A 14,165-nucleotide genomic window follows, 5' to 3' on the forward strand; every position below is an offset into this window, starting at 1 on the left:
AAAACGTTAATAGCACTACGACATTCGCAAGTCTATGATAAACTACAGAGTTATGATCGTGGGTCATGACTCAGGGTTCACTGTAGGATACAAGACTTCTGAGATTGAACATTTGTTTCAGTTTTGCCAGTGGGAACAGTCCTACCTTTGGCAACATAGCTCAGTCCAGTGCACCATCATTTGGTAACCTTGCATCAAGTGGAGGAGGGGGCTTTGGAGCAGCCACGGGAGGATTTGGGAATCCAGGAGGTTTTGGGAGTTCAGCAGGTGGATTTGGGAGCCCAGCTGGATCAGGATTTGGAGCTACACAACAAGCAGGTGGATTTGGGAGTCCTGCAGGAAGTGGATTTGGAGCCACCCAGCAAGCAGGTGGATTTGGAAGTCCTCAACCTGGGACAGCAGGAAACTTTGGGTAAGTCACTATTTCGTGTGAAAGGTATGATGCATGTCTCTAATGAAGATGTGATGAGCAGAGTAAGTGGCGCGACAACACTGGTCTCAAGCCCAAGTCTAATAACATTTGTTTCAGTCTAATATGTTCAATAAATGATACATGTAATACAGTCAACCACTGTTGATCGAAGGTAATGACAAATAATAAAATAATAGTTATCCAGGCTTCCTCAAAACCAGAACAGGATACATTAAGAAACAGTATGCAGGAGTACATAGTGACCAAGCTTTTACTTCGAAGCAATCGTATGTTCAACATAACTGGATGTTTGATGAAAGTTTGACACAATGGAGTTTAATTGTGGGAGTGTTGTCAAACACAAGAGTCCTGACTATGTTTCGTTTCCAGGTCCAGCCCCCAGTTTACCAGCTACAGAGGCTAGACAGGGATGTACAGATGTCTCGTGGGACAATACACCTACAAGCAACATAACATGATGTACTTTGTCACCAGCTTCTGCTTTGGTCAGTATGAAATGTTGAAATGTATTTGAACTGAAATAAAAGGATTAGTATGTTAATGCAGTCGTTTTATGTGTATACTGTGGTCCTACCCCTCAAAGGGATTGCAGCGTTGCAAATGTCACAAGTCCCAAGGGGGCGGTGGGGTAGCCCAGTGGTTAAAGCAATCGCTTGTCATGTTGAAGATCCAGATTCCCATGTGAGTACAATGTGTGAGGCCCATTTCTGGTGTCTCCAGCTGTGATATTGCAGGAATATTGCCAAAAGCAGCATAAAACCCAACTCACTGAAAAGCCCCATGCTTCAGAAACATCATCTAATTGTACTGACACTTATACGTCAACATACCAGTCATTATACCTACACTCTAACCCTGACTCCATACGCTAGAATAGACAAAGGTAACACCTACCCACTCTCATCAGACTATCATAAGACTTGTATCTCCATCTTTAGCAGAAACTGACCCTGCATATAAACACTGTTCATAATTTTCAATTCTCTTCTGTATAACATGAAGGCCACTGGCTCCTAAGCAAATAAGTGGACATACTTTAATAATGATACTGAGTCATGGTAAGAATTCATTTTGAAACACAATCACACAATGGATGTAAAAAGCTGGTTGAAATTGTATTAAATGACCCTTGGAAGACAAGAATAAGGAATACAGACAATATTATTGCATTAAGATGAGATAAGACTGCCATGGTAAGTACTATGTAGATTGTTATTTATACGGCAAATAGAGATGAATATTTGTACATCAGTGTCATGAATAATACTGGGTTCATTTTTTTACCAAATCTGACTTGATCAGTGATGTTAGGAAAATTCTTGATCCTTAGGTCCAGAAGTATGTGTCTGGTTCAAGCAGTAACTTGATCTGACTGCAAGTGTTATGCTTTGAACTTCAGTAAAATTTTTAAGCCATTTCAAATGAATTACTGCAAGCAAACCTGTTTAGAGAAAACATTCAACCCAGAAGTCTTCTACAGAGCAGAATCCAAAACATTACCTCTTTATCAGATCACAACAAAAAGACAGCATTTACAAAAGGTTTTATTTTAACAGCAAATACATGTATAAAATGATAAATACATGTAAATAAATAAAACAAAACAAATATGTAAATAAATCTTTTGCAGCCTAATTCTGACTGAGAGTGGTTATGTCTGTGTATATGTACATCATGTTGCACCTGGGTCAAGGCCACGGTAAGGAAACAGCTTTGCCTACTAACTACTTGTATTATAAACAACAACTGGTTAAATCCCTTGTAAGAATTAAGTAAAGATTCCTTGAGAATTATACATATATATAAAAATTTAAAAGTATCTATAAAACCTACGAAAAGTCCCTAAGGAAATGAAAAGCAAAAAATTCTCAAAATACCAAATGTGACCCTAAAGTTATAGGTAAAATATAAAAGCATTATTCCTCCAATGTACAGCAGATAAAAAAGTTATTAGAGTTAGGTGGATGCTTAAATAAATATATTTATCAGCTCAATAGTTCCAGAGAGACAAGTGAGAACTATTCAACTGTTTGGTGTTTTGAAAACCTCTTTAACCTGAAGGTGCGATTTTGAGATACCAGACACTGTACTGATGTATGATCTCTGCTGGTGCTAACACTATCTTTCCCCAAAGTCTTTGACATTTAACACAAGACACAATTAAAATCAGCCTCTGCTGAATTACATGGCTGACATGATCTCATTAACATCATGCAGAATGTATGAATGAAAAACACAACCAGTACATGCACAATGGATCAATCACGAATAAAAAAGTATGTAACACAGCTGTGATTGATAATTGAGGAAGAAAATCTGCAAGTGTCGACTAAAGCTTGCTGTCACACTTGACTACTGGGTCATCTGGCGACCAGACAGGAGGAATTATGCACACTGGTTTGCCACGTACTGGCCGCCAGACCAACATCTGCGCGCTGTTGGCGTTAGGGGGCACCAGGGCACAGCGTGGGATGGGCACATTCTTGTCCAGGATCTGAGGCTGTTTGGCAATAGGGTTGCTTATGAGCCGCGCCCTCTTGCCCAGTTCACAGTGAGGTTTGACATCGATCTCCAGTTGCATGCCCCATCTGATGGTGGAGAGGATGTACGACTTGCTGGCTGTCTGGTTCCAGGCAACCAGCCACACGTAGAAACTCTGGTCACGCTTGATGTGGGTGAGGTTTGGCTCCACCTGGTGGCGGTTGGCAGGGTTACGCCACGTAACGTGAGGGTGGAAGTTGTCGTTCATGGTGATAGTTGCTGTCTGGAAAGACTTGCAGGGCCCTTTGATTATGGCGGTCTCGTTGCGGGAGCCGTACCAAGGGTAGTGTCGACCATCACAGTCACTGATCATCAACTGCTTGCCACTTGTCAGCTCGGGAAACTCCCAGCTTGTGCTGTACGTGAAAGAAACATCAGTATGTCAAACACGTCATCATTATAACTTGGAACTAATCTTCATACATTCAAGCATTAGCTACCACAACCATATATGCTTGACATTGTCGAAAATTCAAAATGGTCACAACCACAGCTAAATTTAGACAAGAATGAAAACTAAGGTATTAGTTTCGAAACAATGCCTTTGGTAAGCCTAATTACGTGATAAGAGCATGAATATACATGCAGCTTGAACCTTGGCGCCAAAGACAGTCTAACATATTTGTACCAGTCGTGTCAGTCTGGGCAGCTAGCACCATCAGGCACAGAAGAAATCATTTGGATCAGAGAAACTTTAACAGGTTGTAGATTATCCCTGGTTGGATACCCATGTATGTCTACCATCGCTCCTACACACTAAAGAGCGCGATGGTTTGATGTTATAACAATTAAGATGGCTGCAGCATATTCAGACCCTTAACGTTCTTGGCCTGGATCCTCTAAGCGTTCATAACTCCATGGTACACTGTAGATTTACGTTACAAATGATTTGTGGATCGGAACTGATCTCTAAATAGAAGTGTTTCTGTATTAGACTAAGGCTTAGTCTCTCAATATATATACGCATGAGCATTAATTAAGCACAACCCATTTTCATGCTGTAAGATTGTGTTCAACACAACACACTGGTCATTCATGATATGGAAACCAAACACATGGTTATAATTTCGTTAACTGAACCATCTAAAGTGTCAATCCATCAACTACCAACACTGCTGCTACTTTCGGCTGCAATTTATTGACGGTCATATGGAGGCACTAAAAACGTTATCAATAATCATGTCCAAAACTATGGTCACACAGACAATGTCTGTGGTCCGACGTACACAAAGTTCTCAAAACACGTTCACTGTTCAGTCCTAAGCCAACAGTAATGGTGACATCAGTATTTAGTGTATCCTACCCTTGCACGGATAACTACTGCAACCTTCCTTCTCATGCTGGAAATCAAACGCCGAATGCGCATCATTGGAATCCTCTGCTCTTCGTCATGAAGAGCCTGGGCTAATTCCTGTAGATTTTGAACAGGTGGATCCCTTGCCTGAACTTGACACCCCATAAATGCTCATTGGGTTGAGACCATGGCTTTTCGCAGTCCAAGGTAATATGTCAGCTGCGTTCTGCAAGTATGCGATAACAGCTCTGGAACGATGGGGCCTAGTATTATCGTCCATATATACTGGCCAACTGACGAGAGCGTGGTTATCAAAATGCGGGACAACAGCAGCTTCCAGCAATTCCTGTTGGTAATTCTGACCATTGAGTGTCCCCTGAATGGTGATAAGATTCAGCTTACAGTCATAGGAGATACACGGGTAACACCCCCACACCATTACAGATCCACCACCAAAGGGTTCAGCTGCATGGATCATCCGCTGTTGATAAGCCTTATTACTCCTCCAAACTCGTAGAGAGACGAACACCCACTCTCCATTGTTCTCTGAGATCTCTGGCATGGGCCTGCGTCTCAATAGGCGAACTAGGGCACGGTCATCACTTGGGGGTGGTGGGGGTCTTTCCTGGCGATCCTGATCGTGGACGATCCTTGACGTAACCAGGGGCCGCATGTTTCCTTACAGCGCGACTAATGACAGTGTGGCTGATTTTCAATCTGGACCCAATGCTTCGTCAGGACAAACCAGCTTCATGCATACCAATAATCTGCCATCTGGTATTTTCAGAAAGCCTACACCTCGCCATATCCAAAAAAGTTCAATTTCAGCGCTGTTCGTTTGTTCGATACGAAAGTAATGAGAATATTTCATTTCACCTTTTTATACCCTCAGTCGCTTGTACCATGACAGAACTTAAGCATGAAAAGTGCATGCATTTGAGTCAGCACGTGAATTTCATGCTAACTGCATGTGTATATAGATATAACTGGTTGACTTCTCTGTTTTGATCCGTTTTCGTTACAATCGACAATTATTTTGGTAGTGCTTAATTGATGCTCATGTGTATATAATTTTGATAGTAACAAAAAAAAAAACCCATTTTAATTGAAGAGGAGCTCCAGGGAGACCAGAGATTCAGATCCTGAACCTAAGGAAATCTAGACTTGCTTCATTTAAGGCTTTAGCACTGCAGAGAAGGCTTGGCATTAGGCAAAATGATGTGGTTCAGGGACTGTGAGAGAGACTATTTCTTTATGTGCAGTACCTTTTTTTAAAACGTTAAATAGAATATTCCCATTGGATTTGGCTTCTCCAACGACAAACAACGGAGTGGAAAAAGTCAGAGCGTGGTCATAAATACGTTGAACAAGCAATGGCACGTGAACAAAAGTAAACGTTGAAATGGACGAAATTAAAGAAATTCAACAAGTTTCAGCTTTGCAGAGTTTGTCTCTGAAATTAAACAGTCCTGGGAAATCAAACATTCCATTTGGATTTCATTTCTTGTTCTGCTGATATACATTTATGAGATAATAAATGTTACTCTAGAACCTATATCCCCAGTCTGGGACTGTATGTTCCGCGGGGGTGTATGCAGGGGTTGAGATACTTACTGTCCCTCCTCGCCGTACTGGTTGTGGAAGAGCATGTCTGTACAGGCCTGGATCCATCCAACCTTCCACGTCTCAGCGTGGGACAGCGGCGCCATTTCAATCTTTGCACTTGCCCTATAAGAAAATTATACAGCCACTGTACACTCCCTCCAGTGAGGAAAGATCCACTCATTGGCCACGAAGACAAGCAAGCAACTAATTCATGAATCTAGGTCTACCCAGAATTCCTTTCAGTTAATTTATAAAATAAGAGCTATTTGCTTGGTGTGGGTAATTATGGTGCCTTGAGGTTTCGTTGTTGTTCCTGTTTCTTGTGTGCGTTGGCTAATGTGAACAGTGCAGTTAGTTTCTAGGAAATTATCCCTTTACCTAAACATGAACGCACTTTAATAACACATTTGAAACATGATCGCTTCGACAAGGCATAAAGGTCCCTCAGATATCCTACATATTATGTCAAATTGCTTTCAAATTGAAAATTAGTCCTAGTGAGAAGGTCGGAGCAGCACATGGGTAAATCTGGACCTAACACCATACTGTTAAGGACTATGAGACCCTCAAGCAGCACATGTTCCTATAGGACAATTTCAAATAGCAATGCAACAGAATAGTTTTCTGTGCATAAGCATTTAAGCACGCCTATACCACTCATGTATTAATCACTGACCACGCAAGTTTCCATTTCATAATAATTATGTATATGTGTAAACAACTGCGTTCAGAAGAGGCAGAACTTCAGAAGTCGACTATATTTGGATTAGCGATATATGTTAGCGATAAATTATGGCACCAAACTGAACAACTGGTAGATTTTAAAATTATGTTATTACTCTGTGGTACATAAATGTACGACATAAAGTACATTCATTTACTCCATAAAATACGCGTGCAGAATATGCCTCATCGGTCGATTTTGGTTTCCGCAAATTATTTACACAAACCTGAAATTCGGTGTTCTGTACTTCAGAACAGCCGGAGAATTCTCGTCGATCTGGGTTGCTTCATTATCAATTCTAGTATCAATATTCACGATTTTGATCTTACTAGGAACACCTTTGGGCGCTGAAACGGATATATTGGACAGTTTCTTGTTTGAACTTCCAGCTATACCCATATCTCCTTCGGCGAAATCCATGGGAAAAATACCCACGCTGGTTTTTAATCGCCACCTGGGCTTTTGACAAAATACCCAAAGCCTGATTTTCCTTGACCGGTGCTTCTGTCCACTTGATTATGTTTCTCGGGATCCATTATGACGCTTTTTAGTATTTTCAGCCATTTCAAATTTGGAGCGTCTGCTACTGTTGTTATGTTGACAAGGAGATAATCCCGACACCAACGTGGATTTCTCATGCACTTCATATTTTTAATATCGTATTATCTTAATGTAAAGATAGAGTGAATGTGTTCTCAGGAGGTCTAACAATATGTTAGTTTTAAACTGTCGATACATTTATTGATAATTTCCTCTTCGTTTCAGAATATTATAAAGTAAAGTAACTGTATAATGTGTGGTTAGAGAGTAATGGCTATGATGTCACAACTATCACTTGAGTAGTTATTGCAGAATATACACTGGTTTCATAGTCAGGGCAAGTCTTCAACTACAGAACAAATATTTACAAATAATGATATTGATTTCGTAGATTCAGTAATCACAGTTTATTAACAGCTTTTATTGGACGTATCAACCTGTTTAATATCCGCTATCAGTCATTAGTAGAAGGATAGTAGTATATTTAGTGCGCCATCACATTGCTCCATTGCAGCGCGTGTTTTCATTCTTAATGGAATAGAACAATAGTGTCGCTGTCAGGAGTTCAACAAATTATTTCAGGAAGTCAGCTGTCTGCTTGGAGAAGGAACAGAATCTCACTTCCTGATAATCTAAACCTCCGTGTAACCACACAAACTACCACTATGAGTGCACGCAAGCGACAAGCTAAATCAGCAGAAACTGATAGAAGGAACAGATCACGCAATACCACAAAATCACCATGGGAAACCATTCTGAAGTACGATCGGCAGTGTACAAAAGCATTCGGCCTTTGTGCGACACAGAACTCGGCCTTAGGTCAACTTCGACCTTTGATGAAAGTTTTAGAGATCAGCTGTCACGGCGTGCCATGGTTGATTGGGACAGTCATTTGGTTTGTCTGTGTACACAAACCAGAAGATGTTGAACTTTCAGTTAACCTGTTTCTAGGTAGGAAAACATCAATCTGCGCAACTACAAGGGGAAATATTGTTTCACTGCTTACTAATATGTTTACTTCAAGGAGATCGGTGGACACGTCATTAATATTGTAATCTGTATTGATGACAGACGATCCAGCGAAAATTGCTGACCCATACTACAAATCCTAGACAGATCCGTACCTGTTCTTGGGCATTCGTACTTTAATTTGTTTCCCCGTGCTTAAATTTGGAGGTTCTCTACGTTTTTTATTAAAGCAAGATGTACAATATCGAATCGTTTTAGATGTAATAGTCCACAAAAGCAGGAAAACGACATGTTTGTAATCAAATATACAGTATCAGACTTTTTTTCAAAACATTCATTAAAGTTGCATTTTAAATTTTGATTATTTGCTGAATGAACACTCATCCAATTAATTCAATTTTGATTTTAGTCGTTGTTTTATAAAGTCAATATCTTTGATTTGTGAAAGTGATCTTCTTTGATATACTCTTGAGAAATTATGTACTAAATACATTGCATTATATCTGCAATGGTGGCATGTTGTTCTTTTGTATTAGAACTACTATATTCTTGGAAGTTGACCATTGTAACTAATGTCAGGGGATGTTTACACAGTCAGTGATTTAACTACTTGTATGTATAACCAAGTATAAACTCCCCATTGAAAGTTTAGACTCAATTACAGTACTCACTGTATGATAAATATTTATGTATGGTTACATCGAATATGAATTTCTCCACTAACTTTGGAAACCAAATGCAAAGCTTATGCTGATGAATTGTGCAAGGATCATGCATCAAATTGCTGAAAAGCATGTGCAAATATTATGCATGTGACTAGATGTGTTTTGGTGTAAATTTTTTTTTTATAAATTTGCTTTATTCCACTAAGTTTCATCATTTATTGAACTCATGATAATAATCTTTTCAACAATACGTATTTGACTGACAACACATCAGTTCATGTGTAAACAGTACCTTTAGACAGTGTGGAGTATTTTGCAAAATCTAGTTTAGAACAGTTGACTGAAGTAAGTGGCTACATTTACACTAATACAAGTCTAAACTTTAGATGGATAGTATATTTTAAACAGGGTCTTTGATGCAGGTAAGAATACAAATGGTTAACATATATTTGTTTTTGCAGGATATGGATTTGTTTCATCAGGTATAAGTCAGGTATAGGTGATCCAGTTGATTATCCAACATCTGTGTTCAAATTCATCAAAAGGTTTGCATGCTGATTTCTGTGGTTATGCATCATCCAAATTTGTTTCTGGGATGTATCTAAATGCAAAGCAGCTGAAAGACTTCACTTACTATAAGTTTGTGTGGGGAGTCAAACTGGGGACGAGTGCATGCTTTAAGAACTGGGCTACCCCACCGACCATCTTATTAATGAGACATAGGATGAAACATTCAGTGTTGATGTATGCACCCTCTGGTTGCTACAACCACCATGTTTATTCCTGTAGCCATTATTCTTCTTGTAGTGTGATTGTTACTTAATCTTCTCCTGTTTCAGCTCTCATCTTTGACCTGGTAGTTGTGGCAGTGCTGAAGGTGCTGGTTCAACGTCCACGTCCCTCCAACAATCAGATGGACATGTTCGCCACCGTTTCCATTGACAACTACTCCTTCCCATCTGGTCATACGACCAGAGCGGCTATGCTGGCATGTTTCTACATTGAACGTGTGCTCATCAACCAGCTTCCAATGACCTTGATTGTGACGTGGTCAGCATGTGTCAGTCTATCGCGTGTGATGCTAGGACGTCATTATGTCCTAGATGTTCTCAGTGGATGTCTGATAGGTGTTCTGGAGTATATAGCATACTCCCAGTTCTGGATTCCGCAGGACAAGTGCTTGCTGTGGTTGGAACCATATTTTGGCCATGTTCATTTGTAAATAGAGCTTAGTGATATTTACATGGTACACCATGATCCATGTAGACTGAGGTTAGAACTGATCTTCAGTTACGGTAAGAATACGAACAGGGTTGGGTGGTTAGGTTGGCTACTTTGGCTGACATGTCATTGTATTCCAGTTTGTGGATTGGTGTTCATAATGTTAATCACTGGATAGTGTTGGTCAGACTCAATTATTTACAAGCTGGAATATTGCATTGTTACTGGAGTTTACATTGTACAACATGTACACCATACAACATATGTGTGATGATTATATTTTTTCTGTTGCACAGCTAACCCAAGGTGCAAACCAGATCACTGTACCTAAGGTGATGCTTGTGACATCCATACTTTGAGTTACTGACATCCTCAACTGATTTTAAGAACGCTTATTCCTCAACACATAGACGTTAATAAGCAAATTCAGTGTATTTGCACCCACAAGGTTTATCAGTGTGTTAAATAATTGTGATTGTACAAATGTGGACGACCGCTAATGGAATTGCCAAGGAATCTGTCGGCGGCCATGTTGGTGATGCACCTTACATGCAGTGCAGATGTCAGTAAGTTCTCTGCATGGCTATTGAACAGGGCTGAAATGGTATACCACGGTGTTAGTAGAACTGCAGTATCTTGCCTTCTGTTCGGTATGCTGTAATTCAGTAAAAAAATCAGTATTTTTGGTTTTCATGCTGTCAGTTTATTAACCTTGAAAAAGGGTAATGTAAACATTTATAACCCTTTTCTACGATGTCTAGAAATCGAATCATTTTGTCAAAGTCTATCATGTTTTGGCTTTTGTTGTCAATTTTCTGCACTGTGATCATATTTCATACCGAACCAAAATGGACTGTACAAAAGGCCTTGTACAGCAATATGTACTGTGTCACCCCTACTGGTAACTTATCTGAAAATGGCCCGTCCTGAACAAAGTTGTCTTGACCAATGGTCTTATCATGAAGATTCATACGTATTGTTTATGGTTGTGAATTTTGATTTCAGTATCTGTTTATACAAACAATATTATCTGTGTTGGATCTGTATGAAATGTATTTTAATCTTTTATGTATCATATACTAGGCATAAAATTATAACATGAGAAGGCATTTCACAGAAGTTCTGATTTCTCTGGAGTGATGTCGACAAATCTAGTTTTATGAATCTGAGTGTCCTGTTCGGAAGTCGCCACAATCAGTGATAATCTAGTACTCTCTATTTATGCAGACAAACATATGGGAACTGATGTACATATATAACCCAGGGTATTACCTCGACTCAAGCAGGGTGTCACAGGGCCCCTATCATCAGTCTCAGGGGTCCTTGTTGGTCAAATAAGGGTCCTGTGAAGGAACAGAGTAGAGAGCTGTAGGTTTTGACAAGATGTTCACAATCTGGGTTGAATCATTAATCATGTGGACTGGTGGATGAAATGATGCATGTAACTGCTCTGAAAGGTATAACGTCATAGTCTACATTTGTGCGTACTGGACGCACATTGCCGGGTTGCGTAAAACCCTGTATATAACAACATATGAGTTTTTGGACACTTGAAAAACATTGGCTGCTCTCTCTCTAATCACTTGCTGCAGTAGAGTTATAGAAGACAACTTTATCTTAAATACAAGTCATGCTATGAGTGTTTAGATGTCAGTGTGATGCAACACTTCTGACATATAGTCTGATGATACAAAAATGTGTAGTGAACAGATTTACTTATTCAAGGTTTATTGGTTAGAACTTTGGTTAACACTCTGAATTCACGAAGGGCAAACGTTAACATTGAGTGTCTTGTGGCAGATTAAAGAAGCATGACCATGATGACTACTTGGAGTCTGTTCATATATCGTGCATATTGGTTGCATCAGACACTACATATTTGTTGTATGACATCAGACACCAGTGTATGAAGATTGTGTGAATATTTGTGTATCTATCCTTACAGATCTATGAAGTACGTATGAATGTTTGTGTGTCCATTCTTGCAGATGTATGAAGTGCGTGTGAATATTTATGTGTGTCTATTCTTGCAGATGTGATAAGTGCATGTGAATATTTGTGTGTGTCTATTCTTGGAGAAGTAGAAAGTGCATGTGAATATTTGTGTGTGTTTCTATTCTTGTAGAAGTAGAAAGTGCATGTGAATATTTGTGTGTGACTATTCTTGGAGAAGTCGAAAAAGCATGTGAATATTTGTGTGTCTTTTCTTGGAAAAGTAGAAAGTGCATGTGAATATTTGTGTGTGTCTATTCTTGCAGATATACAAAGTGCATGTGAATATTTGTGTCTGTTCTTGCAGATGTATAAAGTGCATGTGAATATTTGTGTGTCTATACTTGGAGAAGTAGAAAGTGCATGTGAATGTTTGTGTGTGTCTGTTCTTAGAGGAGGAAGAAGTACATGTGAATATTTGTGTGTGTCTGTTCTTGCAGATATACAAAGTGCATTTGAATAGTGAATCTGTCTTTCCACGGAGACGTTATAAATGCCTGTGAATGCAGCATGTGTCTTGTCTGGTCCTTGTCTTCAGTTCCATTTTTCCAAGATTAATGTGAGAATGCACAATAATGCAATGTAGATACTGGTATTATCATGATTATGAGAGATGTAGTTTCAACCTCAGTGTTTAGTTTGTGGTGTAGGCTTGGGATATTGTAGCTTGTGTGGTGTACATTTGTACTTTACAAGACTGATATTTACCACTTACAGTGACTCTGGTTTATTAGCATGCTTAGTTGTCTGATTTGTCTTTAATTTGGTTAAAATCTTCCAATACTTAAAGTATTTGCTTGTCGTACTGAAGGCCCAGGTTTGATCCCCCACATGAGTTCAATGAGTGAGGCCCGTTTCTGGTGTCTCCTGATGTAATATCGCTGAAATATTGCTAAAAGTGGCATAAAACTAAATTAAACTCTCTCATTCAAGTGCTTGCAAACTTACATGGACAGAGAAAGTACTGTTTATCATGAAATGTTCAGCCAAGTTTATGTAATCTGTGTTGACTGCACAGTGGTGTTTTGTGTCATGACTACTGCGCCAGATGCATGTGTTTGTGAAGTGAGGATGGTCAAAGCCTCTAAGATCAGTCGAAAGTATGCATTTGCTCAGTAAGAATTGTCATTGAAGCAACTTGATGTGGTGGAAAAAATGAAGAGGGTTATAATTTAGGTACTTGAGTATTTGAATGATATGCCAGGTTGGAATTGCCAGGTGGTATTTTTTAAACAGAATATTATGCAAGACTTAAGGCAGGTTTTAAGGATGTAACCTAGTATGAGACCCAGGTCACAAATGTTTGTGGGATTTGAACCTGGGACTTTGGCATGAGCGGCCAGTGTGCTAACTGCTACACCACTGTGGCACACAGTGGCACACAGATCTTGGCCCTCTGTTGACTTGTTTATGGTTGGTATTGAAAGTGGAAGACATTTGTCCATAACAGGTTATTCATCTGGAAACAAGAGGAACATGTTGTGTAAATTGTAATAGTGTGTTCAACTGGAGCAGGTGGTGTTTCATTCTAAGAGTTAGATACAGTGGAAGCTGTCAAAACTGGCATCTGTCTAATCCAGCAAGATGTCAGTCCCATTCATGGCTTGTACATTTATGATCAGCTCTACAATCCAGCACCTTGACTAAACCGGATTATTTCTTCAGCCCCAATGAGTGCTGGTTTAGAGAGCTTCCACTGTATATGAGTCATGGTGGCCTTACAAGTGATACGTACGAAAAGATCTTCACATAGTTTAAGTTCTTAGAACGTTGTTTGTGTGTTCAGTTTTGGGAGTGATAGATATAGCCACCAGTCAGATGTCTTCATTAAACAGGGATAGCAAATATCTACTGCATATTAGTTGTTGATTATTGGTGGTTGTTGTGTACAAATTTTGTACCTGTGTCTTTCACAAAAAGCAATAAAAATGATGGCCCTTTTGTCTTTTGCTTATTTATTCTCTGGTGAGGCATACAGATGAATTGTGAGAGGAACCTGCTTATAAAGAGGGATAAATGTGTGAGGAGCTAGTAGAATATATAGAGTGGAGAATAGTGTGAGGAGCTAGTAGAATATGTAGAGTGGAGAATAGTGTGAGGAGCTAGTAGAATATGTAGAGTGGAGAATAGTGTGAGGAGCTAGTAGATTATATAGAGTGGAGAATAGTGTGAGGAGCTAGT

At 39.4% G+C, this 14,165-nt stretch overlaps 3 protein-coding genes across 4 annotated transcripts in view; 2 read left to right on the plus strand and 1 right to left on the minus strand.

The window, feature by feature from the left end:
• LOC137273539 (nuclear pore complex protein Nup214-like) overlaps nucleotides 1-974 on the plus strand; it is a 33,079-nt gene extending 32,105 nt beyond the window's left edge. For both annotated transcript variants that reach the window (XM_067806275.1, XM_067806276.1), the window contains exons 27-28: nucleotides 122-412; nucleotides 803-974. In XM_067806275.1, coding sequence (XP_067662376.1) covers nucleotides 122-412; nucleotides 803-836 — 325 coding nt within the window. In that variant the 3' untranslated portion in view covers nucleotides 837-974. The remainder of the gene's footprint in view (nucleotides 1-121; nucleotides 413-802) is intronic.
• A 1,788-nt stretch (nucleotides 975-2,762) lies between these two features.
• On the minus strand, nucleotides 2,763-7,017 carry LOC137272429 (protein FAM78B-like). Its single transcript, XM_067804810.1, has 3 exons — nucleotides 6,824-7,017; nucleotides 5,883-5,996; nucleotides 2,763-3,330 (listed from the first exon to the last, which is right to left on the minus strand). The coding sequence occupies exons 1-3, from the start codon at nucleotides 7,015-7,017 to the stop codon at nucleotides 2,763-2,765; spliced, it is 876 nt and encodes a 291-aa protein (XP_067660911.1).
• Nucleotides 7,018-7,718: 701 nt separating this feature from the next.
• On the plus strand, nucleotides 7,719-13,925 carry LOC137273537 (polyisoprenoid diphosphate/phosphate phosphohydrolase PLPP6-like). The gene is made up of 2 exons (XM_067806273.1): nucleotides 7,719-8,088; nucleotides 9,611-13,925. Exons 1-2 carry the CDS (start codon nucleotides 7,803-7,805, stop codon nucleotides 9,991-9,993), a joined length of 669 nt encoding a protein of 222 aa, XP_067662374.1. The 5' UTR covers nucleotides 7,719-7,802; the 3' UTR covers nucleotides 9,994-13,925.
• Nucleotides 13,926-14,165: the final 240 nt, after the last annotated feature.

Source organism: Haliotis asinina, chromosome 2 (genome assembly GCF_037392515.1).
Source record: "Haliotis asinina isolate JCU_RB_2024 chromosome 2, JCU_Hal_asi_v2, whole genome shotgun sequence".
Taxonomy (NCBI): domain Eukaryota; kingdom Metazoa; phylum Mollusca; class Gastropoda; order Lepetellida; family Haliotidae; genus Haliotis; species Haliotis asinina.

What these genes read in the sequence shown, in the direction of transcription:
- LOC137272429 (XM_067804810.1), bottom strand. Translation starts at nt 7,017, where the DNA reads ATGGATTTCGCCGAAGGAGATATGGGTATAGCTGGAAGTTCAAACAAG. An exon ending in TACAGAACACCGAATTTCAG is followed by an intron (nt 5,997 to 6,823) that starts GTTTGTGTAAAT and finishes ATTTTCTTATAG; the next exon opens with GGCAAGTGCAAAGATTGAAA. An exon ending in CAGTACGGCGAGGAGGGACA is followed by an intron (nt 3,331 to 5,882) that starts GTAAGTATCTCA and finishes TTTCACGTACAG; the next exon opens with CACAAGCTGGGAGTTTCCCG.
- LOC137273537 (XM_067806273.1), top strand. Translation starts at nt 7,803, where the DNA reads ATGAGTGCACGCAAGCGACAAGCTAAATCAGCAGAAACTGATAGAAGG. An exon ending in TTCAGTTAACCTGTTTCTAG is followed by an intron (nt 8,089 to 9,610) that starts GTAGGAAAACAT and finishes CTCCTGTTTCAG; the next exon opens with CTCTCATCTTTGACCTGGTA.